General features: G+C 47.8%; 1 protein-coding gene across 1 annotated transcript in view; it reads right to left on the bottom strand.

Moving 5' to 3' along the window:
• LOC119456355 (uncharacterized) overlaps positions 1-4,509 on the bottom strand; it is a 46,228-nt gene extending 41,719 nt beyond the window's left edge. The window contains exon 1 of the mRNA XM_037718068.2: positions 4,323-4,509. Coding sequence (XP_037573996.1) covers positions 4,323-4,443 — 121 coding nt within the window. The 5' untranslated portion in view covers positions 4,444-4,509. The remainder of the gene's footprint in view (positions 1-4,322) is intronic.
• Positions 4,510-13,444: the final 8,935 nt, after the last annotated feature.

Here is a 13,444-nt window from a genome sequence, read left to right as displayed (position 1 = left end):
GCTAGCTGGTTACAAGGGTTTAGGAACATGATGTACCGGCGCAAATTTAGGCAGGAGGACTACGGTAATCACAGTACTAACTTCTGCTCTAGGAGGACTTCAGAGTTGCCAAGGCCTGTATCCTGCATGAATACTAGAAGCACCTTCGCAGCACCCAGAGTAGAGGGAGTACATAGCCGCGGTCCAAGGACATCATGCAGCCTTATTCGCGTGTGGTGACGTAGGTCAAATGCTCTATGAGCCAGTCCTCGAGGTTGCAAACTCCTGAAGATGCGATTCGCATTTACGAGGGTTCGAAGGAAACTTTTATTTTATTAAGATACCTTGGCAAGTTTGTGGAATAAAAAATACACTATAGATAGCAGAAATGCGAGACACGCGAGGTACAGACAAGACAGCTAACAGAGATACTAAAACAAAAACTCACATAAGAAAAAAGAACTGGAAAAGAACCGCTCACTAAGAGTTAGCAAGGGTGAAGCCAAGCTATCGACAGTCTGACTTGTGCTTGCCGAACAATGCGTCAGTGCTGTAGCTTCGTGCCAAGGGTATTGACAAAACCAAGTGCCCGCGGTTAGGCCAGCGCCACACGAACACTCCAGGGAGCCCAATTAGCCGGGAGTTCAATTCCCACCGGCAGTGGTCGGCTTATCGGCTCATCCGAGGCACGAAATGTACGTGTGCGGTTACGGGAGGGGTCGATGGCACAACCTACACATCCTCGTGCTGCTTCGTCGACATGTGCGAGATGTTGGAGGCGGTACCGAGCTCAAGTGCGCAAAAGAAACGAGGCAGGCACGGCGAAAGGCTATATATCAAGACACAAATGCAAAATACTGTGCCCCGCAGGCCCTTCTTTGTTCGTGGGCTGCATTCTCTTCCTGTATGTTTCAATCAAGATAAAGGGACTTCTTCCTAATTTCTCAACGTAAGCGCTTTGACGAATATTATACGGTGTTCGTTCTTCTTCAATCATGCGATGTGGCAGTCGACTCACTTCAACAATCTAATCGTCTCAACATGTCCAAGACAATCCCTCTCCATTGGTGCTGCATGATCTGATGACTGGCCACTATCTGCTATTGGTCACTATTTCTACACTGCTGACCTCGCCGTTCACAGGCACAGAAGGCTCCATGCAACGAGATTTTGTGTTTTTAAATAACGACTGCCCTGTGGTGAGCCTGTGTGTTTGGCTACGTGACGTTTTAATTGCGCGTGTTTGTGTACCCATATTCTTACATCTTGTATCTTCATAGAGCCTCACATCCTCCGTCCTTTTCACATGTGTATAGGGTAGAGCGGAGGTGACGTTCATTTGGTTAACATTGCAACATATCTTTCTTGATAATATCTCTCCTCTCCATATATTAGTCATATTGCGGACTCATGCAGATAGCCATTGGACTAGTCCCACCAGAGATGTCTTATCGGCAGACGCGTTCTTGCGAGCTAAATTGTTTGTCATTAGTTTTGACGTCTGAAGCCTTCATCTGAAACGTGAAGGAAGACGTATTCGAAAGACGCCATAAGAGGTTTCACTCCTCAGTCATCCCGCGCAAGCGCTTTTGCAGCTCCGCCCCGTTCATATGTTGTGCCACAGAGGAAAATAAACCCGCCACTTCGCGCTCACAGCAGAATGACACTGTCGCTGAGCAATTGTGGCGAGTTCGGACAAAATTATTGGTTAATGTGATTGCGAACGGGACCATAAGGCGCGATTATTGAAATGAGCAATGGGAGAATATATGTACCTTTGTATAACGCTTGGAATTCTAAAAAAAATTTCTGTAAGGTGTCACGTACGACGACACAGAGTTGTCAAAATCAAGAGGAGCCAGCATGTTCCTATATTTGAATGAATAAAAACGAGAACGCTTTATACTAATATTTCTGTTGTCTTTTTGCTACAATACAGTGATTTCCCACATGCGGAATAGTGTCATGTTTGGCCACGGAAACGAGATGCAGGTTGAAACAGTTGGAAAACACACGGGGCATAATCCTCCGGCCATCCCTTTTTTCTCTAGCAACATATGAACTGTAACTGTTAGATGGTTCCGTACACAAATAAGGGCTTGTGTGGTATTGCCAAATTGTTCCTTCATGTACAGGTAAAACTGTTGAACGGAAGTGAAAAAATAGGAATACATATGCTTAAACTGCAGCACGTACTAATTGTATTTAGAAAAGAACAAACACAAAAACACAAAGGCGAAAAATGTGAGCTCAGCGTTCACACGGTGCAAGCAATTCGCCTCATCACCCATGTACTACGGTTTCCAGGCTACGCGATACGGCGGCAAGTGTTTGTAAAGATACGCCATTTGGTCATCTCACCCACAGTAGTGGCTCAGACGCTATGGCGTTCCGATGTTGAAAAACCTTCTTTTGCGCAGAAGATGTAAATTTAAAGGCTTATGTATCAATGGAACATACCCACTCTAGGAGCAGAAGTCAGTGATGCCTCTAGCCCGAGTCGTCATAGTTTGTGTAGGTGGCGCTCTCTGGTGGCGGAGAAGCGGAGAGACACGACTCGCTCTCTCTGATCTTTCCTATTCCGCCATTAGTTTATTTCAGTCACTACGTGCGCCAGGATATGCACAAGGTGAAATAATGTAACACAGCAACAACACACTTTCGAATGAGCTGCCACATTAGGTATTTTATTTCATTGAGCACTGAGCATTGCAGCATAGTGCGGCCTTAACAGGCGCAACTGTGAAAGATTCGGCGTCATATGTAATTGCTTCTTATTCGTGGGTCTGCGTGGACCACACTTGTGTACCTCCAACGTCCGCCTACTTTGTTTGAACTCAAACTTTTCGAAAGATACTTCCACGCTTGCCGTAATTGGATGTTCTGTTTTCTCCCTGTCTTTCTATAAATTCTTTCTCTATTCTTTCTATTTAAGTGTTACCTAATGAAATAATTTTCTACACACCTCTATTGTTTATATTGTATAATAATTAGCAAGCTAAAAGAAATAGGCGTCGCCCGTAAGCAGAGACGACACATCTAATTATACCCGCCGCGATTGGTCAGTGTCTCTGTCATTCTGCTGCCGAACACGAAGTCGGGGGTTCGATTCTGAGCCGCGGCAGTCGCATTTCTATGTTGGCGAAATGCAGCAATGCTCGTATGCTTAGATTTATGTGCACGTTTAAGAACCCCGGGTGGTCAAAATTACTCCAAAGTCCTCACGGTGTTCTTCACACGATGCTGTTTCGGGATGTTAAACTTCAATATTTATTTATTCAACTGGCTCATAAGTATTTTCGACTGAAATGACTCACACCTGTCCAATGGCTGCGCCTTTGACTGGAGTGATTACGAGAAAGTGGGTGGAGTACAGAGCCAGATATTACAAACGCAGGTGGAAGGATGGTCAGAAGGGAACCCGATGGTGTCAAGCCAAGACGACAATTTGCAGGGTTGTGCTACAACTTTGTTGTACTCGAGAATGTATATGAACGCGATTCAGGTAAAATAACTGGAACGACGTGCTACATTTTTAGTAAGCAATGTCAATACATACATTTCTACATATTTATATCATTTCTACGTGTGTATTTTCAGCAATTTCTTATTTAGAATAGACAAAACTACCTTCATTGTGAAAAGAATTTTGTTTTGTATTTCCCTTTCCTTCATTATTGTCGGCAACGAAAACAGTAGCGAGTTTCTGTGATACTAGACGGGCTTAAATTGTAATGCACAAAAATGGAAGTTTCCTTCGTACGCTTCATTTCGCTTTCTTTGTAAAGACAGTAAACTTGCGGTGCCTAATCGTCCATGCCAGTTGGAAACTATGTCTCGCGCACTGCAAATCAGCAGCTGTTAGCGTGCCGCAAGAGCAAAGACTGGACGACGAGCGCAACTGATTTCCGTTCTGCGAAAGAGAAATATAATTTAAAGAGATTGCCTACGCAGCATTTTGTAGCTGGCCAGACATTGGGTTTGCGGGCTGTTGCTAAGAAGTAGCATAAGTGCTCTTTTTACTAATTTCGTCAAGACCAAACAGGCATTCGGCTTTTATCACAGGGCTTCTGAAAGCCGTGGTAAGGCGACGAAGGATTCTATACGCTGGTATGTGCTTATGCGGTCAACTGGCGCTGGGATGTCATGCGCGAGCCCTGAATCACGCTTCTATTATAGCTTATCGACAAGACAGAAGGTTGAATGTCTTTCGGTTAGCCACGTCGCTTTTCTCTTATGGAAACCACTACAAGTCGTCAGCTGACAGTCAGCGAGCTCCCACCAGTGCCGTGAAGGCAGGAAGCCGTCCCTTTGGACAGCCGCTTTGTCTGCGTCTGACTCACCTTCGACAAGAGCGATTATCCAGAGCAGCAGGGACCGGCACAAGGGATATTCCCCCGACGGCACGCGCTGACGGCGAGCCCTCGAGGTGCAAGACCCGGCGGCGAGGTCTGTTCCAATCATCGCGCGCACCACGCACACTACTTCTTGCCCAGTGCCGCCGCGAACGCGTTGCTGGCGTGATGCCGGCGTGTGTGTGTGATGGGGCAGCCAGCGGATGTCGGAGCGCTCGCGTGGCGCCCCGCGGCTGCGTTTTTCCCCTTCTTCCCTGCGGCGTTCCCTTTTTTCCCTTTCGGCGCGAGGGAGCAGGAGGAGGAACGGAGCGCTTCTGGTCGGAAAGGGGGAGGGGGAAACGGGAGGCAGCCCTTCACCCAACCCTCCTCGATTCCGGCGCGCCCGTGGCCTCGCTCGGGACGCCCGAGTCGGGCTCCCAAGCGCGCGGCCGACGCGTGTCTGGACGTGTCCGCGTTGGCAGCAGTGGCGCCGCCTAGCCATAGCGGTGGTCGGGTTCGACGCGGCGGCAACAAGCGGCCCCGGTAATGGGACCCTCTGTCTCTCTCTTGGTACTTGCGCGCTATCCTTTGCTTGTCTTACCGCTTGCTCTCTGACAGGACAAAAAGAGATCGCCGACCAATTGAAGTCGACCTTTCGAGAGAAGGTTGTTTAATGAATTGGCGGTGTTTGTGTAGTCGTGTACAGAGTGCTCGGTGCAGGAAGAATGATAGGGTACAGAAGAGATCTATAAGGAAGAAGGGGGTGGGAAAAGAAAAATAAATGGAAGAAAAAGACAGAGCACGGTAATGAAATGCACAAAACAACAAAAACGGTGTGATGACATGATTGTAAAGCTTGTTAATAACACAGCAACCTGGGCGAGTTGGTAACTGAAAATGTTCTTAGGGGTGTTACGATCCCCTTTGAGCTGCGATGCCCGGACCACGTGTAGTTAATTCTGATTCACTTTGAGCGGCCATGCTCGGACCACGTGCAAACGCATGGTAATCGGCGTGCCTAACCATCTCGCTCGTCAACATGAAGAGACGTGTCCGTCGCGAGGGACAGAGACGAAACCTGTCGTGCCACCTTGCAAAACTTCTCATCCCACGCTGAGGACGTTCACCCCGTTACGTTCACCTACCATCTTCGTCTGGCTTGCCCCATGTCCTGCAGTGGGGGAGAGGAGAGGGGGAGATCGCCCGGATGGTGGAGGGTATAAGAAAGCCAGCCAGCAGCCACGTGGAGAACACTTTAGCTTTGCCCTAGCGTGCAGGTGCATGCACGCTGAGCGTTTTTTGTATGTTTTCTGTGGAGCACACCGCTCACCCGTAACCATGTATTAAACTTCTGTTACTTGTTTTTACGTCGCCTCGTCATCTCTGCCGAACCCTCTCGGATGGTCAACCTGGTTCGAGCTCCAAGCAGACGCTGTTGAAGGTTTCCTAAACGCCGGCTCGTAACAGGGGTTGTCAATAACGCCAGTCTTCCGAAGTATACAGAAAATGAAATCTAACTAGTAGTATTCACAGCCTGAGTGGTTATTGAGTAATTTATTCGTCTTTACTAAAACAACAAGTTTTCTTGTTTTTGTAGGTTTTAATTATTAAGGTAAAATGTATGTGACTGTTTCCAACGCACCAATCACCCGAAAGGCGAAGCATCTATTGCGATAAGAAGTAAGGATAGTACTTTTATCGGCCGAATCGACTTGTAAACATTCGCTTGCTAACTAAATTAACAAGCATAGTGTCAGCACGCACAGCAAACATGAACACATCACGCTCGACGAACGCGGACACTCGCAGTCAAAACGCTGGCGCGAGGAAACGCGGCAGCAGCAGCGAGCGAAGTGACCTTAGTGCACTTGCCTATCGCTTCCACGCAAACTGAGCGCCGAGAACACACAGCACGCACAAAGCTACGAGCTGCCGACGCGCCTGCCCAAGTGTAGGGTAGCCAACCGGGCATGTCCTTGGTTAACATCCCTGCCTTTGCCTTCTCGTTCCTCTCTCTCACTGCCCCAGACGCAGATCACTCTTAAGATACGGCCGCGCGACCGCGCACAGCCGCCATGTACGCAGCTGCAGCCGGAGTAGAATTCCGCCCCCCCCCCCTCCCTCCCCTCCTCCCGATGCCTCGCAACGTTGGGTGCCTCGCGCGCAACGGAAGACGGCGCGCTTCCTGCCCGCTTTCCTCTCTTTGGCGCGGACGGGATTGAACCGCGATCGTCGACTCCCCAAGCACGCTTTCACTCGCACATACAGCGTAGGGGGCACAGCAACAGCGTTATCGCCCTTGGACTTTATACGGAACCTCACGGCGACGGCGATGGCAACGGCAGAAATGCGCCTGGAGTGTCCATATAATTGCTAACGCAATAATAAGAACACTGCGCAGAGCAAACTTTGGAGCATTCTCTTAGGATCCGGCTCCCATTACAAAATCCAAGATGAAGCCGCTTAAATAGCCCCTAGATGCTTGACCCAACCACTTACATGGCACGGGCTGCTAGAAAACATTATACTCCTGTATCCAGCGTAAAAAGAAAAAAAAAAGAATCAGAAATTGGAAGTGCTCATCAACACCACTGCTCTGATTGTCACAGCCTAGCAAGTAGTAGATTGAGTAAATAGCTAAGCTTATTTGCGTGTACCCGGAACTATTCTACGTGCACATTTTATACTCCTCAGTTTTTGTCGTATTGTAAGGACGTATATAGCAAACGCTGGAGACAATGTGCAATATCATTTTTATTAGAAAGCTATTTCTCACATAATTGAGAATGAGTTCTTCTAGCAAAGTGGCAATACTATTTGCAGTGGTCGACGTGATCGCTGCATCTGGAGAAAATGCAGACTGCTATAGCTTTCCGAAAGTTGATGTTGATGTAAAATTCTTTTCAAAAAGGCTTCCAAAAGCTTGGAGCTCAACGGGCGTTTTCTTGATTTCGTGGTCGCGTTCGCATCAACCTGCTATGGAACAATAGCGTACGGAATATACTACATGTACGACACTTATATATTGCAGTATCAGGCTAGTGAGGTGTACCAGGTTGAATTTACAATTTTTTTTCGTAGAATATATTCAAGCTCCCATTTCTCTTAGCTTTTAAGCAGGATGCGCGCTTCAGCATGGCAGATGCTCCTGCACGAAAGTGCTCAATTTATGCTGTGGAGATCAAGCGTAATCCAATTATTGTCAGCGCGTAATAAGAGAAACACAAACATACAGTGATGTTCCGATTATTAAACCCTTTTCAATTGAACATCTGTGTTACGCATTTGCATTGTTTTTTTTTCTTCTTTTGTGCATAAGGAGGGCGAGCGCCAAAGGTAGACTAAACAAGTCAGCATGCTTTTTTGTGTACTGGACAAAATGTAGGCTTTCGACAGACCGCCCAATTACTGCTGTCCTGTTGCAGAGCTCAGGACTGCTGATCTTTCCGCTGCTTGTTACGAGCGTTGGAGAGCAGCAGCTTAACGGTACGCACACCGACGGATCGGATGAGCACGGATCAAATAAACGAAGTAAGCAAAGATTGACAAAGAAGCTCCCTCTTTTGTTAGCATCATTATTCTTTTCGAAGCATTTGTTCCGCACTTTTTCTTCTTTTTTGTACTAGACAAGATACAAAGCTATGAAAATCGACACTAAAAATCCTGTAAAACTGTTTGTGAGCCTGAAATTTGTGACACATTGCCAGAACTCTGGTTGACCTGTTTTTCTTTTCAGTATGCTGTGCAACCGCACTGAAACATACCGCCCATTTACGGAGCACTTTTATGGCAATACGTTCAAGCAGCTTTTGGGACGGTTGGTCGCATACATCATCATAATATTTCGTTGCGGGAGATATCACACACACAAACAAACAAACAAACAAACAAAGAAACAAACAAACAAACAAACAAACAAACAAACAAACAAACAAACAAACAAACAAACAAACAGAAATGAGTCACTTGATTTCTGCACTAAACTAGGTAACCGCAGAAACTCGGAGTGGTGCGTTACTGGAACAATGAAAGTGATCACAAATAGATGTGGAAGTAGCATGTGGCTGGCGATAGGCCAGTCTGCGGTAATAGCACGGTCACGAGATCCTTGCTCGTCGCTCGAAAGGCCCTCGGCATGGGCCTGTCGCTTCCTCTGACCGTGCTGCGTAACTCGACCCGTTGAGCTCTTTGCCGTTGGTTGCGGCGTTTTCTCGCGATGAACCCATGGATGTCAGGTTGTCTTGAAAAACCGCAATACGAGGTGTCTAAATCATAAATCCTAAATTGACATGAAAATCCCCTGAAGTTTCGCTAACTCCCACGTGATCAATAACGATTGCCAAGGGTGTGTTTAGTAGTCGAGCAAGATTTATAACAGCGTTCTGACGCGTTCATATGTTTGCGAACGTCAAGGAACGCTTTCACCCGCGCGATGGCTCAGCGGCTATGGTGTTGCGCTGCTAAGCACGAGGTCGCGGCATCCAATCCCGGCGGCTGCGGCAGCAGTATTTCGATGGGGGCGAAATGCAAAAACGCCCGTGTCCCGTGCATTGGGGGCACGTTAAAGATTCCCTGGGGGTCAAAATAAATCCGGAGTCTCCTACAACGGCGTGACTCATAATCAAATCATGGTTTTGGCACGTAAAACCCCGGAATTTAAGGAAACGCTTTCATCGTCCCGAGACACGAGAAAACGAGACCCGAAAGTGTCAGCATTGTTTATTCCTTCCATGTCTGCATCTATACGAATTTCGCAGTAGTACTGATGCAATGGCGAGAGAGAGAGAGAAGAGAAACGTTAAGCGCGAAGTAAACAGGAAGATATAGACACACAAACTGTACACCACCAGAGCCTGTGGTGGTTGTAGAGTACAATCTACATCGAAGAATGCGCATGGAACGAGGAACATAACATATGCCTTTATGTCCTCGTTCATTTCGCGTCATTGCATCTAATATAATTGTTTGGACACGTTCGTGCGTTTGTGTACAACTCAAGGAGCGAGGTACCACGAACGAAGAAGAGCGTGTGCTGGCGCATGTTGCCTGAAGTCACGACAATATTATAGAGTCAGTGACGGGGTGAGCCGCCTATGAGTTATCAAAGAATCAATGTCTTCGCGCCCCGATGTCGAGAACCAGTGTCAAACATTAGGCAGAACTCATCTCACGAATGACTGTCGACGGTAATGCGAATAGCAATCGAACAATGCAGCGACAGACCACATTCCTGAAGTCAGGTTTATTTAACACGTGAAGTGGTAATTCTGAGACTTTCGCTGCTTCGACTATATGACACATACTTCGAAATCGACACACTTTGCGATGGCACTGCTTGCCAAGGTCGCACATGAGCATGGAGGAATAAAGACGACTGCATGACGCTATGACGCCGATGCAGTGACGAAGCAATGATATTGATGGAACGACAGCGACGCATTACGACGACGACATGAGGAGAATATGATGACGACTACTGTATGACGGTGGTGTGATGACGACGCCATGACCAGACTCAGCTGACAAAATTGCAATGACGACCATGCAACGACCACGACGTCATCATGAACGGTCTTGAACACGGTCCAAACCATTCTGAAACTTGGACCACTCGGTCGCAGTAGAAGGCGTGACTACGACGGCATGATGAGAGTAAGATCCCGAAGCTGGAATGACAAGGACTGAGCGACCGCGACAGCATTACTATGGTGATGTGTCAACGAATGCATGAAGAATCTGCGACGACGACAGTGTGAGGATGACGGCATGACGAGTGTCAGATGACAAAGTTGGAATGACGACCATGCACGACAACGACGTCATCACGACCCTGAACTAATACCTAGTGGACCAAGCTATTAGGCAAATTGGAACACTGGGTCGCAGTAGAAGGCGTGACTACGACGGCATGACGAGAGTAAGATCCCGAAGCTGGAATGACAAGGACTGAACGACCACGACAGCATTACTATGGTGATGTGTCAACGAATGCATGAAGAATCTGCGACGACGACAGTGTGAGGATGACGGCATGACGAGTGTCAGATGACAAAGTTAGAATGACGACCATGCACGACAACGACGTCATCACGACCCTGAACTAATACCTAGTGGACCAAGCTATTAGGCAAATTGGAACACTGGGTCGCAGTAGAAGGCGTGACCACGACGGCATGACGAGAGTAAGATTACGAAGCTGGAAAGACAACAACGAAATGAATAACGTTGCACGTTCGGCTTGTTGGTATAACATGATGGAGGCAAAAGCCGTAGCGTATCAGAAACGGGACACAAGAAGAAGAACACAAACAACACACACGTTTGGCGCTAAACGTGAGTGTTCTTTGTGTTCTTCTTCTTGTGTCCTGTTTCTGATGCGCGACGCCTTTTGCCTCCATAATGAAATCACCTCGGCGGTATCACTCCGGCAGTGTGACGTCAAATACATGACAACTGTATGACGGTGATGGCATGACGAGTGGCGGATAACAAAGCGGGAATGACGGCGATGCCACGACCACGACGGCATCACGACCATGACCGCTTCACAACTACTAGTCCATACCTAGTGGCCCAAGCTATTAGACAACTGGGGCCACTGGGTCCACGTGACGACGATGGCATGACGAGAGTAAGATCACGAAGCTAGGATGGCTACAAGGACGACTACGACGGCATTGTGACCAGGAGCACATACACAGTGGTGCAAGAAGGTAGACAACTTGGGCCACTGGGTCGGTGCAAGGGGCTAGATATAGATACGCAGATAGGCTCAAAACGACTGAAGTAAGCGAAGAATGCTATTCGCATTAAAAGACCTCCATGATAAGACCCGCCTTTGCTGCCGAGGCGAGTTGAAGGGTGACGAATGCCCATAACAGTTTCCAACCCCTCGCCTTTGCTGCCGAGGCGAGTTGAAGGGTGACGAATGCCCATAACAGTTTCCAACCCCTCGAAGGAAGCAGACTGGTCTACCCTTTTGGCCTGAAGCGGGCCTCCTTCCTATGTCGTATTTCCCCACCATTCTGGCTCACAGGCAGTCTTCAGGAGACCTGCGGTAAGCAAATTTTGTGGATACCACACACTGTGGGAGTCAAAGTCCTGCAATAAATTTTTGAGGTAACTGGCTATCCAGCAACGTACGTGGTTCTGCAGAGCGTTACAAGATGAATCACCATCCTTGTGTAAGGCTAGCAATAATGTGTGTGACGTGAGCGTGTGCATGACGACAGCATAAAGGTGACGACGATAGCATAGACGGTTATATCCAGAGAAGAAACGCTGCAACATGTTTCGTTACCACCTGGGACGATCCTGAAGGCTGTACAATGTCACATAGTGCCTTAAAGCTCTAGCTGCCCAGAGAAAGGTGGGGGAAACAGGCACCGTCAGGCGCATGAAAGGCAATAATAAATTCGATACATATTTACAAGGTTCATTCCTTCATCTGTGGCTTAATAAAAAAATGGAGTGCATTCTCTCGCTTCTTGTTGCGATATCGACACTTCGACGCCGTCTTCGCCGTGTTGTTCCGTATAAAAACCAAGTGCTACAAGATCGCGCCTCGCGCACCGTAGGCTGAGGGTGCGAGGGAAAGCGCACGAGTGTGAGCCGAGAAGCATGGTGGTTTGACGCTCGCCGCCTTCCCGCACTCGCAACGTGCATTCCCTGTAACCCTGTCGGGGCTGCGCACGGATGTCCGCATGGCACAGCGCCTACGCGGCCTGCGAGGTGTATCTGCGAGGTAATCTGCAGCGGGTGCAAGGTCTAGGGGTGAGCCGAGAATGCCGGTTGCTTTATGCGCGCCGTATTCCTGCGCCGCTTGAGTTGGGGGTCGCGTAATCTCAAATTTTGGAGACGCGGTGAAGCGAGAGGCAGCGTGAAGCGTTGGCTCCCCGTTGCCGGTGCATACAAACTCGCCAGCGTTGTTACAGTGAATATTCGCGGTCATCGAGTGAGATCTGTTCATGTTTGCCTGTGCGAGCGTGAGAACATGCTTGCTAATTTAATTATTAAGCGATTTGTACTACAATCTATACGGTCGATAAATCTACGAATCTTGTAACAACTTCTTTCAGCACACAAGAAGAACACAGGACGGAAAGGAACGACGCGGACACAGCGCTAACTTCCAACGTTTGCTTTATTTTTCGAAGGCAAACGAAACCAAAAGGTGGAAGTTAGCGCTGTGTCTCCATCGTTCCTTTCCGTCCTGTGTTCTTCTTGGGCACTGAACGAAGTTGTTACTATGGATTACGAACATGCTCTGGCATATGCTCTTTCAAGTTATACGAATCTTGCTTCGTGTAGATGTGTGATGTTTTGCTATCGCTATAAACGATTCGCTTTTCGGGAGAAACTGCGACTTCTTTAAAGCAAATTGTTGCTATGCGACGTGACGCACACGCCAATCGTCTCACAGCGCTGGTTGGTGTTTGCGCGAGAGAAGTATGCTGCATGTGTGGCTTAGGGTGGAGCACTGAGGTTCTGTGCGCGGGGACCCGAATTAGAAATCCACCATCGGAGGCGTAATTTTCTTTTTATAAAACGACAGTTTGAGCTAAGTCAATTGAGGTGAGAAACCAACCCAGCCATCTGGCGTAGATGGCCAAACGCTTAGATATACAGCGGCACTAAAGCTCCAAGCTAGATGCGCCATCTGTATACTGTACGAGAGGATGATGTCATGGCGAAACACTCGCTCACGACAACACTTGCAGGGTGGAGGCTACCCCGACGACCGAAAACACCAAACACACCGGGAGGTACTAAAGAATGCTTCGCATCAACAAACGAAGACTACCACTTTCATCCGTCTTCGTGAAAGTGGATTCTCAGTGGCGCGCCAACGTTTGCTGCCGTAGGATTCTAAGCAAAAAATTATGAAAGGATAGCGCAGCCTGCTTTCAAGTATCAACGGACATTAGACATTATCGTCTACAATACCAACAAGCAGGAAAACAAAGGAACTGAAACAAAAGATGAGAAGTGTGGAACAAGTGATAAAAGAACAAAAGCTGGTAGGTGTAACATCTAGAGATAGGCAGAGGGCAGTATGAATTAGAAAGCAAACAGATGTCGCTGATGTTCTAGTGAATATGAAAAGGAAAAGACACGTGCAATCTCTGCTT

Source organism: Dermacentor silvarum, chromosome 6 (assembly GCF_013339745.2).
Source record: "Dermacentor silvarum isolate Dsil-2018 chromosome 6, BIME_Dsil_1.4, whole genome shotgun sequence".
Classification (NCBI taxonomy): Eukaryota; Metazoa; Arthropoda; class Arachnida; order Ixodida; family Ixodidae; genus Dermacentor; species Dermacentor silvarum.
This window is presented reverse-complemented; position numbering and strand designations above follow the sequence as displayed.